Source organism: Vanessa tameamea, chromosome 7 (genome assembly GCF_037043105.1).
Source record: "Vanessa tameamea isolate UH-Manoa-2023 chromosome 7, ilVanTame1 primary haplotype, whole genome shotgun sequence".
NCBI classification, from domain to species: Eukaryota; Metazoa; Arthropoda; class Insecta; order Lepidoptera; family Nymphalidae; genus Vanessa; species Vanessa tameamea.
This window is the reverse complement of record NC_087315.1, coordinates 3,741,599-3,758,017: the sequence shown is the minus strand read 5'-3', so window position 1 is coordinate 3,758,017 and position 16,419 is coordinate 3,741,599. Positions and strand designations below refer to the sequence as shown.

Sequence of the window (16,419 nt, the reverse complement as noted above, 5' to 3'; positions counted from 1 at the left end):
GTTTTCCTTAAGTTTTTATATAAAATTTAAATGAATGTGTAATGAGTGCTTGGTACTTACCCAGTCGGGCTTACAGAAAACCCCGCTGCATTCATTCATAAATTCATTTATTTAAAAAAAAATATTGGACCATTGTCATATTTTCCAATAAATAAATAAATTGTCGACAGTAAATAATTATGATTTTTAGTACCAGCTATTGCAATATAAAATTACAGTTGAATTGAAAATTCTATTTTAGCTTAAAACTATTACACGTAATATTCAAAAATACAACTATTCTTAAGTGCTTTCTTCAAAAGCATAGTGCAATCAGCAGCGACTTGTAACTTTAGCGTATAAACTTTATCGCGGATTTGCCAAAAACATTCGAACAATCACATTCGCTAGCTTCGGCGACTTCAAACTTCAAGGCGTGCAGTCAGTCAATCCATAAGATTATTAAGTTCATTTGAAAATAGTCCTTAATATATTAATAGAAGTCTTAAAATTGTTTGTGTTAATTATGTTTCATTGATTGCTGAGTAAAACACGATAAGGAGTTTTATTGGTGAATTTTGAAAGTGGAATTAAAACTATTTTGGATCTGTGGGATATTAAGACATGTGTATAACTGACTCTAACAGATACTGGAACCCAGTTCTTGAGTTTCAAGTAGTTTGAACAAGCTTGTATAATTGCAGTAACAAGTGGTATCTTAAATTAGTTCCATAATCGTTTTAATACTACTAAGTCTTAAGTAAAGTGAATTCAAACCTGTTAATGTTCAAAAGCCTCTTCTTATTTTTGGGAGAAGGGTCGGAGCTCATTTCACCATACTGTTTCAATACGGTTTGGTGGATGCACATATGATAGAATTTTATATAGCATATGCAAGTTTCTGGCTTAAATTATGATTTATTAATTATTATGCTTAATGGCTTTGCGTAAGCCCGTCTGCAAAGCAGTACAACTTAGTATTGATGTATTTCGGTCTAATAAGTGTCATTTCAGGCACAGGGACATAATTATCATCTAAGTTTATTAATGGGTGGTGGTGATCACTTATTACGTGGTCACACTGCCTATTTTCTTTGAATAATAAAAAAAATCTGTCCTGACCCAATGACACATGGCACAATAAATAATAATGAATATAATAATTTTTAGAGATGAAAATCTACTACGAGTGAATTTATTATATACAAAAAAAGATCCTTAAATAAATACTTGTCGAAATTTATGTTGCGGTGGAAATAAAAATATTTCTGTTTACTTTGAAACTTCTCCATTGCGGCAATCAACAAAAATAATATACAGGCAAAAGATTACCGGATCGGAATGGCTGCATTATTTTCGGATTCGTTATACCGAAGCTTACTTTTGGCATGAAACCTGGGTATTAATATGGCTGCCATTTTGGCGGAATAGCAGGAATTATCTGTTATTTATATTTGTTTCATTTAAAAAATAAATTGTTTATTAGTATTTCAGAAGTAATAATATATATATTTAATAAATATTCGAATTTTACTCCTTAATAGGTAGATTACAACTAGCTGATTAATATTCTATCGAAAATAACCACACAAAATTGTTTTTATTATTTTATTTACAAATTAAATAAAAGGCGGTATTATATTTTATCTATAAGTTTTATATTTAAAAGCGATTAAGAAATAAAGGTATGAGGTATTCGGAAGAACAGATTTCTTATTGGACAGACCGATCGATTGTTTGAAAATATACTGATTCTATCAATTATATTAGTGAATACTTTGACAAATGAGATTTAGAGTTAGTCAATCTCATTTCCCGATAAATTAATGTAATGTATATGTTACATACACGTATCTATTTGTATTTTTTCTTACAATAAATGTAAGTGAAAGTATAATATGAAAACATAGGTTCTTCAGTTCGATGTGTTTGCAAAGTAGAAGAGCTGAGAGCAGTACACACTCGAATTGCTTTATTGTTGTTTTATTATATGATTTCATAGCCCACTACTACTCGCTTCTATGTTTACACTAAAAATTGTTTATATTGTTAAGTGAAATATAGTAGTTATTTTATATGGACTTGGCATCGACTTAAAATAGCTTTGTAGTGAATTCACTTTAATTTAACACTAATATTGCGGTTCAAACTCGAGCAAACACTGCTGAGTTTTCATGTTCTTTGTGTGTATAATTCATCTCTTGTTAGGTAAAGGAAATTACTATTTCACTACGAATAATATTAAGTTCTAAACGCTTGTTACTAAGAACAATTTCAAATTATATAAATAGTGAGAAATTCATACCAAAATGGTTAGACGTATAGACATAGCGTATAACGTCGTTAATCCCGAACAAATATTGTTAAATCAATTACAAAACCTCAAAATCACTCGTCCAGTACTATTTCAGCCTAAACTACGTAACATTCGAGTGCGTGTGAACTATTTGCCTTTTAATTAAGCCTCGTTGTAGTGGTACGGAAGCTATTGGATTATCCAAGCGCGTCATAGACTTGTAACTAAATGAATTGTATGTTCATGTTGCTGACAATTAATATTATTATTTTAAAAACTACAGTATCAAAACACAATACGAACAGACTCACATGTACGCGCACGCACACATACACGGCATAAAAAATCGGCACTGCTTTTTACAATGTCAATGCTTCCTAAACTATATACAATTAGGACTGATAACGTATCGAATATATAGTTATAATGGCATATGATGTTGGTTTAAATAGACATACATTACACTTCAAAGCAAATTAAAAAATTAAAGCATATAGTGAGATATTTTCTTATACTACTATATTTAAATAAATGATTTTACACAACTGCTACCTCTTAAATTATCGGATTAAAGTTTTCCTCGAGTTTATATTACTCCAATAAAACTTCTATGATCATTACGATCGTTGAACTGATTAGGGATGGTCGCACACTGACATGGAAATGTAGTTTTATAACAAATATAAAATAAGATTAGCACGATTATCAAGATTAAAGAAATACATTAATAATAATGTTTATACGAGCCGAGTTAAAAGCGGAACACGGCATGAGATGAGAGCGGATGTGTACGTGAAAGCGGTACTTTTGCCAATTCGTGAAAAATCCCACATAAGCCGATTTCGAACATGGTTTTAAATGAAGTAGCAATGGATAGTGACATTAGTCAGATCCGGTTATAACCGGAATATTAAATGAAGTAATATTAAATAAATAAATAATATAAATATATTACTCTGATCTCAAATTAAGTAGCTAAAGCACTTATATTATGGAAAGTCAGACGTAACGACGGTACCATAAACACCCAGACCTAAGACAATATAGAAAACTAATGAACTTTTTCTACATCGATTCGGCCGGGAATCGAACCCGGGACCTTGGAGTGGGGTACCCATGAAAACCGGTGTACACAACACTCGACCACGGAGATCGTCGAGTATCATTCATTCAATTTCAAAAGTAATTTAACTTTTATGAAAATATTATATACGATTTACGATTTAGCAACATTTTATAATTGATGTGATTTACTTTCTTGATTGAAACTTTGTTTAAATAATGGATTAAAATGAAAGGATAACACAAAGGGACATCTCCTTCAAGTATCAAGACTAGAGGTCTTGATACTTGAATAATTGATATTAGAATAAGGTATTATTACCACTATTCTCATATTATCCAAATGCAAAACTTTGTTTAAGGGCGTGGTAAATTAAAAGCACATTTCAACTCGAATAATTCCATAAAGTAATTTTGTCTTATTATTTCTAGAACTAACGACCTTCTTTGTGCGCGTCTCCTCACAAATTCCAGACACTTATTTCACTGTCAAACTTTGCGACCCTTTTAACTTTGCAAAGCGCCATTTAAATTCAAGAGAGGTTGTTTCAAAGTTATTGACTTTCGAATAATGAAAAATGTTGTTATCGCTAGCAACGGTATAGCTTGATGATTGGATAGTTGTTGACGAGTTATGTGTCAATGTCTGCCCAGCAATGAACTTGATTGATAGCATGTTGTCGATCTGATGTCGGAGATATAGTGAGCTAGTGAGAGTCGCTGACGTGGAATAACTGTACCGATCATTTCGATTAGGGTTGTCAATTAGTGATTTTTTTTCAAAAGCAATCAAAAACAATTAAACTTATGAATTAGCTCAATATTATTCACCATATTTCATAACCTGAAAAGTGGTCATGTACTTTAGACAAGCCGTGTTAAATTAATGATGTGTTGATGATTTTCATAATTATGTTAACTTTTTCTCCAGTATCATTTAGGCGAATGATAAATAGGAATTTATTATTATTATATCGGATGTTTTATAAAATGTACTAAGGATGTTGGGATGTTTTGCAAAATTGAAAAAAACTTCAAAACAATATACTACTGACACACAGTTTTTAAAAATATCAAGATAAAAATCATCGACGGGACATATCATTTTTTTAAACCAATTTGTTGGACATGTATGAATCATTATTATAAAAACAAATAACACATTTATTTTGACAATGTTTTTTTAAATAAAAGTTGCCCCAACATTTTACAATATGGATCGGTAATTTTAAAGTTATTAAGCTATTTAAATTTAAGTATGAAAAAACACATAAGTGTGACATTCTAATACATAATACCTGTAAATTATTTAGTCCTAAACGGGGACATTAAGAAAAAGAGCACGTGGTCGCCTGTCACAAAGACTTAGTTTACTTTTGGCGCGAAGTTTGGGTGCTTCAAACATACTATTTAGTAAACTTCAAACATACTAAGTCATAAAAAAATTGTCGTTTCAGTGGCTTTTTAGTTTTTAATTATTATTCATTTAAAGTAATTAATATTCTTGCTGTTTTTTATTTGTTATTTTAAGTCAAAAGATAGGTAGTTAAAAGTCATTTCTAACCGGTAAGAATGATATAATATTTTTAATGACTTTATATAGACAGCGCCATCTCTTGAAACCTACAAAAAACTGGCAGGCGTTCCCTACATGGGAGAGAAATGGTTTTTTACAGGGTGGCTTCAATAGAAGAGTCGTCAGTCGCAATTCAAACACCACCCGATAGATGGCGTTGATACTGAATTGTAAAAATCCATTTATAATTTAATTTAGATCTTCGAATTTATTTACATAATAATAAAAAGGAATTCATCTTTTCGATGATTTAGAAGTTTTCAAATAAAGTTAATACGGTTATTTAGCTTTGCTTGTAATACTACAAAGATACATACATATCTTTTATGTGCTGGTGGGTATTTGTTACAGCGGCAAAAAGGTGACATTTATAAATTTTACTGAAATTAGTACGTCATTTGTTTAAAATCTTATATCTATTAGATATAGTTACAGAATTATTTTGTGTAATCTCTCCTGGAAAGAGAGTTGATGAATCGAAGATATTAATAAACGACTTAACTAATATTTATTCAAAAACTGGTCTGTTTATTTTTATGATGAACTCTCTTTATAATTATATTGATTTAACAATATCATAATAATTATAAAAATTGTCAAGTTATAACTTCTATTATTCATACTAAATAGCACATTAAAGAAAGTACTTAAGCTTCTTTTTTATAAAATACAAATAATATTTTTTACATCCGGACGGTAGGACAAGCTTTATCAAACGGATATTACATATTCTACCGCCAAACAGTAACAATTAGTATTGTTGAGTTCCGGTTAGAATTATTACTGAGCCATTGTGATTACAGCCTCAAGAGACATAAAGTTAGTTACAGTAAAGTAATGTTCTTTGGAACTCCCAAGGACATTACTTTCAGCACCAATTTTTATGGGCTATGGTAACCGTTACAGTGCGGCGGCCCATTTGATAATCGTTTATCTACATATTTTAAATAAACGAAAAAAAAACCACAAGTTATATTATTTAGATCTAAATACCTACGTATCACAAATCGCGACAGTAATACAAGAAGTCTCTGTGGTTTACTAATACGTCTACGCAAGTGATCAGTGACCGCTAAGCTTTGATGCGCCGCCATTTCTAAGTTTTCGCGAGCCGCTTTATGTAACATTGCGAAATAGGTTTCTTTCAAGGGGCTACTTATAACAGATATTGTTTTTCATATTCAAACCAAGGTAAAGACACGCACTCTTACGAAAAGTCTCGGAATATAAACATATATTCGTATATTGTTGTCTTCTTAAAGTCACTTGCTCTTAAATACGAAGTAGAATTTGGTTATTAATATTAGTAGTTCTCAATTTAAAAAAAAAATATCATATTTAATTTATAATTAACAATGAAAATTAAATTAATAAGACTCTCATTAACCTATATCACTATTCTTATTAGGATGTTCGGAGCTAAGCAGAAGGTCGTGCCTTGATAGTTGCAGACATGTCTATTAAAAAAATAGGGTATGAATTTTTACATACCATCTGAAGGTGGGACTAGAAAAGACCACTGGCTTCCAAAGTATTATCATTAAGTATTTTTATTTTGTACTCAAAAGTAAGAAAGGAAGTATCTAATCGAGAAGATTATATCAATTATTTCTAAAATTATATATATCGTAATTACATATGTACCTATTTATTGATATTATACGTAAAAAGCTAGATTTATAGAATAGTTGTCAATCAATTGTTTATCAGTCATTTGATCTTTTGAAATATTTTCTATAGTAAATATTCAACAGTTTACACAAACCATATCAAAGCGGTTACCGCATAGTAAAATTTGAATATCGTGAGAGAAAGTAAAGGTATATTAATGGTAAGATTTTCATACTTAAAACATTCTTGTATCCAGTTCGAGAAATCGTGATATTTTAATGTGAGCCTTTTAATGGTATAAGTTATGTAAGAAGAATTTATATCCCAGAATGTTCTATAGCACGTTAGCTCAGGGTTTAATTAAACGTGCAATTTTGTGTGTATCCAGTCACAGTGCCGTAATGGAATATCCTTAGCCTCTACAGCAGCCACGTTACTGAGCGCGATATGAATTTGACCGAGAACAGGAATGCAAGCTTAGTTTAGGAGCTCAGAATCTGTGTATAAACAGGCAAAGAAAAAACGGTTATGGACTTTTTTTCTCTGTTTATCAACTGTTTTTCTTTTTATTGTTCGGTACCTACTAATACTTTTGTGTTATCTAAAGATACTTCGGAAATAAGAGTACGAATAAAATCTTCGAAACGTGCAAAAAAATATATGTCTTCGAAACTTTATCAAGTGAAATAACACTGTTTTTTCATCAAACCTCTTCGGCTATATCGTAACTAACTAATATGCCGATCTAGTTCCGTGTTTTTCAAAAATGGCATTAACTTTATCCGGAACAGTTCGACCAGAGCGAACGAGCTTTAGGAGCTACTCTTATTAACACTGCGTTGAGCCCATAAACGTCAAACATTTCATTCACAAATACATGCAAACATTTTTGTGGTTTTATGTATTTAAATTTGATATAATACGCTATTATTAAAATTGAAGCCTTAATTACTCGCCGGTATGGGGTTCGCCTAACAATGTGAAAGGCGCAGGTTCGATTTTTAGTCTGTTTTTAATACAAGATTTATGTATATAAAGGAAAATAAGTTCTCAGGAAAAATTGTTGTGTTTAATCCATGAATTAAACCGATCTTCGTTCAAGATTCACGCTTCCTATATCGGCTCTTAAAAAGTTATTCTAAATTGATTGTCTGTACTGGTTTGGAAAAATAAATAAAAAAGAAACTTCAAAACGAACTCCTTAACTATAAACTGCAATGCACATCTAACAATATGAAGGATGAGAGCTCGTGGTTAGATCAAATTAATTAAACATTGCTCGTGCGAGCATATCTGAGAGACACGTCGGATCACACATGCTCCGCTGAGCACGTAACTACGGCATGTGAATTATAGTATTAACGTATTATATTGACATGTCTTAAAATAATGATTTGTATTTTTTTATATTTAATTTTAATGTGAGTGAACAATTTAAATTATTCCTTTGGTTTTGTTCGAAAAAAAAAAACAAAATTAATTCATCAAATATAAATTAATTAGTATATTTTATTACAAGTAATTATATTTACATATCTATATTAATATTATAAATTCGAAAGTAACTCTGTCTGTTGTTCTTTCACGGCCAATTGGTATGGTATGTCATTTAAAAATTAAATAAATGTAGATAATCTATCTTTGTTTTTCAAAATAACACGTAATAATTGTAATTAAAATACGATTAAAATGTAACTTCAATAAGTTTGATAAACAAGACTAACCTCAAATTTGTAGCGCTTATTCGGCCGTAGCTCATGATTTCACCGTTCATTATTATACCACTATAACCACCATAATCAAATCAACCTCGCCACTCAGACAATAGCCATTTGGCCCGATCGCCTATCTGCGCTAATTAATACAAAATGCCACTCAACTCAATTAAGGAACCCCTCACAAAACCATTAGCTGTGACCCCCCACTAAATGCATATTCTAGGAATATATTGCACGTCAGATGAGAGATTAATTTGTAATATTTCATTCATGTCAGCCGAAGGACGTCCACTGCTGGACATAGGCCTCCCCCAAAGATCGCCACAACGACCGGTCTTGTGCAGCCGCAACCAGCGGCTTCCCGCGACCTTCACCAGGTCGTCGGACCACCTTGTGGGGGACCTACCCACGCTGCGTCTTCCGGTCTATGGTCGCCACTCGAGAACTCGTCGGCCCCATCGGCCATCGGTTCTTCGAGCAATGTGCCCCACCCACTGCCACTTAAGTGTGGCAATTCTTCGGGCTATGTCAGTGACCTTAGTTCTTCTGCGGATCTCCTCATTTCTGATTCGATCTCGCAGAGAAACTCCGAGCATAGCCCTCTTCATTGCGCTTTGGGTGACCTTGAGCCTTCTTATGAGGCCCATTGTGAAGGACCACGTTTCAGAGCCGTAAGTCATCACTGGCAACACACACTGGTCAAAGACTTTTGTCTTGAGACACTGCGGTATATGGGACGAGAAGATTTTTCGTAGCTTCCCGAACGCTGCCGAGTTGGATTCGACGGTTGACCTATTTTTCGATGTTGGACTTACCTAATTGGATGGTTTGTCCCAGGTATATGTAGTCATTGACAACTTCGAGTGTAAATTCACCGATTTTTATGGGAGTGGGCACAACATGGATGTTCGACATAATCTTCGTCTTATCCATGTTCAATTTAAGACCCACTCGTTCGGAGGCTTTACCGAGGTCATCGAGCATTGTGGTTAGGTCTTCCATGGTTTCAGCCATGACTACTATATCGTCAGCCTTTACGGAAACCGGCTTGTTCGGGAGGCTGGAAGTCGTCAAATCTGCGTGCGAGACGATTCGTAATGACTCTCGAAAACAACTTATAAACGTGGCTCAGAAGTGAGATGGGTCTCTAATTCTTCAGTAGGATGTTATCGCCCTTTTTGAAGAAAAACACCACCACACTTCTGCTCCACGTTTGTGGCGTTTTGCCCTCGAGTATGACGGAATTAAAAAGTTTCTGAAGGGCTTTTAAAACTGGCTTGCTACCTGTCTTCAGCAGATCAGCCGTAATTCCATCATCACCCGTCGCCTTGTTATTCTTAAGCTGTTTGAGAGCCATACTAATCTCGCACAGACTGACGTCCGGGATATCTTCGGTATAGCGTCGGGTTAATCTGGCTCTGGGGTCTTTCTAAAGATTTGTGACAGATTTTCGTGTCGACGTCTATAGCTGTCCGTAGAACTTCTCAACCTTTCTCAAAAGCTCAGGCCTGGACGATACAACCCTGCCATCGTCGCTCTTCAGTTTTGTCATCTGGCTTTGCCCGATAGACAGATCTCTTGCGAACACCTTAGAGCCCTTGTTCCGAATATTACATGGCATAATTTTTATCCATAATGGTTTTGATATTATACGACGAAGTTATGAAGACATTTAAAGGGTTCTTTTAAGAACCTATTAATATGAAACAGTTATAAGTTTTCGGATTATTGATTTTTGAAAGTACACTAAAATTTAAATAAATAGCAATATATTACTCATGTAAGTAATATGTCTGTCATGTATAGTGTCATAGTGAGTTTTTTGAGTTAGGGCTTGCTATGGCGACGTATTATATTGAAAATTGTGCGGTTAGGTCGCTTTTCAAGCGAGCATGTATTTAGTTTGTCAGTATAAAGTATATACTTGTGTGTGTTAAGTGTTTTACGTAAAATTTCTTTACAATTATAATTATTTTTAAATAAGAAAACGCACATAAGTCTAAGTTGGATAGCTACAAAATCACTGCTGTAATGTTTGGAGATATGTGTGGCGCAATACTGATTGTAAAAAATATTTCTATTAAAAAAAAATGTTGTTTTACAAAATCAGATTAGGTAGCTATTATATTCATAATCTAATATACCATACAAATTTAATCATTGCCTATTGCAAATTGAAGTGCAATCGACCATATGACAATTTCCCTGGGAAAGAAGGGTTAGGACGTTCAGACGGACGATCAATTCACGGCTAATTCATTCCGAGGGTTGGAATAATAACAGACATAAATATTTATTATTTGAAGGCTTAAGTAAGTACTGATATAAAGGAAATGGCAATTATAGTCCCTTTGTTTGTGAATTGGTACATTGTCAGTGTGCAACCATTGGTACAATTACCTTGAAATATATCTGAGATGATCATATAGAGCTAATTCATATCTAAGAATGTTTGAATTTCTGTATATTGGTTATTTTCATAATATTATGTTTCACGATATTTTACTTTGTGGTGATATATGGATAGATATATTAGATATATTGAAAATAGATATATTGAAAATGTTTTCATTTTTTCAATCTTGGGGCGCAACTCTCTTTCGTATGTTTTTAACAATGTAGAAATACAATTGCGTTACAATTTGATTTGATGACCTCCGTGGTCGAGTAGGAGTGTGGACACCGGTTTTCATGGGTACGCCACTCCGAGGACCCGGGTTCGATTCCCGGCCGAGTTGATGTAGAATAAGTACATTCGTTTTCTATGTTGTCTTGGGTCTGGCTGTTTGTGGTACCGTCGTTACTTCTGATTTTCCATAATACAAGTGCTTTAGCTACTTACATTGGGATCAGAGTAATGTATGTCATTTTTACAGTTATTTTATTCAAATTTTCAATTATTTAGATTAATTTCAAATTAATTAGTTTACTGAGATTCATTTCGTGCAATTACATGAACTATTTAAATTGAATATAACTTATTAAATATTCCTGTGTGAGGAAGACAAAAATTTACAATTATTAATTAAGTTTTTTCTTTTAGTACCTGGGTTCGTTCCCGGCGGGCGGCGGCGAACACGAGGCGCGTGTCGACACCGTCTCCCGACGTCTGCATCTCATGAAGGTAAGAATTATGTAATTAACAACTTACTGTTGATACCTATGTTCGTGACAGCCCGTCTCTAGTGTTTGCAATGAAAGGTTAAGTGCGGATAAATGTTCTCGTGTAATATATAATTATGATCACGAGTATAATACATTTTAGAGGCTAAGGTTAGCGCGTTGACGTTGAAAAGGCTTTATTTCTAACAGTGTCAATGTCAATGGGTGTTTTTTGACTGCTTTGTTGGCTTAGTGGCTAGAAATAAGGCTGCGGATAGACTAAAATTACTTTTTCAAACTTTTTTTTGCACTTAGTGGATTGAATTGAAACTTCAATTAATCATTTTAATCACTATAACAAACCGCTTCCCATAAGAACAAAGTAGAACAACTTTGCTATTCATTATGTTAATAATGTTCTCTTGACTGATTTCGGTCACTGCGACCGATCTCGAGAGACACTAGCTGTTTGCGCGTGCGCAAATACAAATGCACATTCTGTTCCCACACTGTGAGAGCATGGTAGACTAACGAGACCGTGTTTTTTAAAGATAGAATGGCGCAATGTCAATTAAAAACAATTGAACTGTTTTTTATTCATTTCTTTTGTTTTACAAATTTTCTTAGAATTAGTAAAAATATTAAAATAATATTAACCGAAAGATAACTAAGTTTTGTTACAGTGATGCAACAATATAAAAAATAATATTAAGATCTCTCATAGGAAAATGTTTCGCAAATCGATTACTAATTTATTTTAGTCATGCATGCATTTTTATTTGCCCTGGAATATATTATGAGTTAAGAATAACTATGGGTCTATCTATACTAATATTATAAAGAGGTAAAATTTGTTTGTTTGTATATAGTTATTAATCTCCGGTACAAATATAAACAATTCTCTATGAGTGAGGGTATAATTACATTATGTCATTTTCTTTATTAATAAATTGCATGCGAAACCAGGGCGAGCCACTTGTCAAATATATCGTTATGTGTGTAAAATAAAAATCATGCGGTGTCATTTCACAGTGTGGCTTTACCCTAAGTGACTCGCATCAGTCACACAGACTTTATAGCCTAATTGACGGTTGCCACTGGACACGCCCTACCATTTATATAATAAGCCAGTTGCAAAGATTTCAAAGAAAATATTTACATTCATGTTTTGATATAAGGGTGTGTGCACCCTTGTCTAAATTTAGGTTTATTTCGTTAATGCTAAGAATGACCTCATCGAAACTTAGGGCATAACCACATGACACGGAATCGAAATATGTAAATATAAAATAGAACAACTCACTTATAATGCACTAATATTTATTTCGAATTGTATTAATTCTTATTATCGAGCAAAACGATTCGAACGAGATTGGATTTGACATAAAATAAAAGGAAATTAGTGTTTTTAGGCCATTCAATATTATAGGATTGTAAAACTATTTTGTAGTTATCTTTTACTTATATTTATTTCTTTTACTTATATTTTTATTTATCTTTTGCTTTTGTACTTCTAATCTACAATTATGCAGTAAGCGTATATACAGATATGCACATACATGGGTGTCTGTGTGTTTGTGTTTATGTGTGTATCGGGACGATCATATAATATAAAGTTACCTTATTATTAAAAAAATATATAGTAAAATTTCCTTTAAAAAAACACGCTTTTATAGTGTACATAATTTTGGGTCTATGCTGTTGCTCGTTGTGGGTTTCCAACCTCAGAAACCAATACAGGTGTAGAATAAATTCAAGTTTAATATAAAAATGTAATTTCATTGGAAACAATGTGCAAAATTTTAACTCCGTATTTTAAAAAGATTTAGTAACAATTTAGCTTGCAAAAATTGTTCTATACCAACAAACATTGTAAGTTAAATACATGCGTTTATTAAAAAGCGTTTAAAACAGGCTGTTGATGAGGGTTTGGTTAATTGATTATTTCAGCAATTAAGTTAAGCTAAATATATAAAGCTTGACTGCTCGTTGTTTTAATAAGTAACAGCAAAATTTTGGTATCAGATACAACTTCAAAAGATAATATCTTGTATAGGTATGTATGTCAGGAATGACGTTGTCTGATTGAACCGTGACGTATGAGTGGCGTGTGTCCACGCCTAGTCACTGCGAGGTTTTTAGGAATATTAAATTTAGTCTAGTTTACTAAAGAGCTTATGTCAAGTCACTTTATATAATATGTTGTAAGTTCTCTTAGTGCGTTGGTTAATGGTATATATATATATATGTATTGTTTTTCCGTTATATGTATATGCGTGAGTGTATTAAAGGAGTTTTTATTCTTATATTTCTATAAAAGAAGTGAGTGTATAAAGGATATTTTGCAAATATTTTATTAATAATTCGATAATTTACTGATTCTAGTCCAAAAAAAAAAATCTCAGCTGAATCGCAATTGTGGGTCAGTTCGACACTAGATCGTTGTCAAAGTAGATTAAGAATAAACGACAATGATCACGATTCGATTGCGATTGTCAATTTGTTTGTGGCCTCCTGGTGGTGATGCATGACGATTTAAAACTTTTTGTTTATTTATCTATTTAAATATAAATGTATTAATATGATTTGAAATGTTATCTTCTTTAAAAATAAGTTAGCACCAGCAACCTTAGAAGCTAAGATGTTATGTCCCTTGTGCCATTAATTACACTGGCTTACATACCCTTAAAATCGTAACACAATTATACCAAATATTGCTGATTGGCGATAGAATGCTGAGTGGGTCGTTACCAAGGTACAAAGCCCTATCACCAGGTTTGTATACGTATACATTAATTAAATATCAGTGTAATTTGAGTTTAAACTAATAATTGTAATTAATCGAAAATAAAGTTTATATGGTTTCAAATATATCAATTTAAAAGCTCTCCATCCTGTTACAATGTATCGATGTGGTAGGAATGTGATCATTTTAAACGCGGTAATAAAGATAGCCATGCTATCAAGATCTACGGTTTATTATCGACTTGAACTGAATTCCTAATCAGCTGATTCAATCTCTACATAATTCGAATATAAATAAGATTGCATGTATCTTTCAAAGATATAAAGAAATATGTATGTATGTTGATCCAAGAAAAAATAATACAACTTTATTAAATTTTCAAAATTTTCAAAAAAAAATTAAATACGCAACCGTCTCTTAGTATATCTGTTTAAATAAATGATGTTATACGGTATCCCACTATTTTTGTAGTTCTCTGTTAGTGCCTTTATATTTAACGAAAATTGCAGTTGTTTACATACAATTCGAACTATAAGTATATTTGTTGTAACTGGTTAACCCATGTTATCGCTAAATAGAGACATAAATTCATATGCAGAAAAGCGATGTACTTCGTAGATAATAATCGTTGAGAGCGGGCTAGGTCAAGAGTGAGGCGCTGTGAAGTATACTAGTCGGCTCCTACGAACGCTGCAATGAATGAGTCATGTGAAGGAACTGTGAAGCTAAACTAGCACAAAAATAATTTGACTTTTTTAAATTTGTATTAGTAAGGCAAATGTCACCCGGTAGTCGCATTTAAATGCGTGTATTATAATACGAAATTCCTTTAGTTCACACATATCTGTCTCATTGGTTGAGATTTCTACTATTGGACACTATTTTCTATTTTGGTGGCATAATATCACACACAAAAAATTTGGTTTAGTCATTTCCTTCAAATCTTATAAATTTCTGTTGCAATATTAGAAAGCTCAGAAACATAATACTGTACGTAATATACGCTAATATCGAGATTGGTTGTGTTTTTTTTTTGTTAATAAGACCGTTTGTTATGAAAGGACTATGTAATATCACGCTACAGGCCTAAGAAGCAACGAATTAATCATAGATATCAACCAATCTTACATTTCGCGAGATATAATATGTATATAATAAAAAAAATACCTTTAAAGAATATTCTAGATCAGTTTAAAAATAATACAGTTAAATTATCACAATGTAGCGCGTCTCTCGTGAAAGCTTTCTTCAACCGCCTCCTAATTTCCTTTGAGAATGTTTAGTTGCGATGCCTATCAAACATTTTAAAGCATACAGGTATAGCTTACAATCATTTGATACTTGTAAAATATAAAACACAAATAGTATCGGGTGATAATGTTTTCCATTGAAACAAGTTAAGACGAATCCATTTATAATTTTCACAACACTAGACATCCCAATAGTAATTTGGTAGTGATACAAAGGAACAGAACCCACGCTTCAACGCGTTACAAATGGCGCCAAGTAGCTTACCTTCATTTGAAACGTTTCCTCAACATTTATCCCAGTTATCTTGTTTATCGAGTCTATCATTTTTTCCGACATAAATATAATCTGTCGTATAAATAGTTTTACCAATTTGTATGAAGAGCTGTTTGAATTATAGGAAATGATATTATTCTATTATAGCCGTTATATAAGCTAATATTTTATGCTGCAAAGATGAATCACTAGCGCGAAGTAATAGAACACTACTCCGAGCAGCGATTGTTCGGTTAAATCAATGCACAGTGTCGCACATTCGCGCACACTTTTAAGTGACCGCGAATATGGTAAAACGAGTCTGATTATTAAACTGTCTCCTTGTTCCAGTGGCTTTTAAAGATTGAGATATAAAATTTTGGGGTTTATGTCTCAAAAAATTGCAGAATATACTGTAGAATAAACAGTACATGTTCTACTTCTTATTCCACTACGCTGCCAATGCAGTTTGGTTGATACACAAGTGGCAGAATTTCATTGATATTAGACACATGCAGGTTTCCTCGCGATGTTTTGACAACCGAGCACGAGATGAATTACACATGCAGGTTTCCTCGCGATGTTTTGACAACCGAGCACGAGATGAATTACACATGCAGGTTTCCTCACGATGTTTTCCTTCGCTGCCGAGCACGGATGAATTACAAACACAAATTAAGCACATGAAAATTCTGTGATACTTGAACCCGCAATCATCGGTTTAGATGCGTGCGTTCTAATCACTAGACTATGTCGAATTTTTGGCTTTTTTTCTTTAGAAATTGGCAGTGCTTGGCCTTCTACTTGCCTTGAAAAAGTCGTAAAG

General features: G+C 32.8%; 2 protein-coding genes across 4 annotated transcripts in view; one reads left to right on the top strand and one right to left on the bottom strand.

The window, feature by feature from the left end:
* LOC113401172 (large ribosomal subunit protein eL24) overlaps positions 1-16,419 on the bottom strand; it is a 424,188-nt gene that overhangs the window by 185,057 nt on the left and 222,712 nt on the right. The window lies entirely within an intron of this gene.
* The window catches only part of LOC113404400 (EGFR adapter protein-like), a 120,113-nt gene that overhangs the window by 13,536 nt on the left and 90,158 nt on the right, over positions 1-16,419 (top strand). For all 3 annotated transcript variants that reach the window (XM_026645277.2, XM_026645278.2, XM_026645276.2), the window contains exon 2: positions 11,286-11,366. In XM_026645277.2, the coding sequence (XP_026501062.2) occupies positions 11,286-11,366 (81 nt within the window). The remainder of the gene's footprint in view (positions 1-11,285; positions 11,367-16,419) is intronic.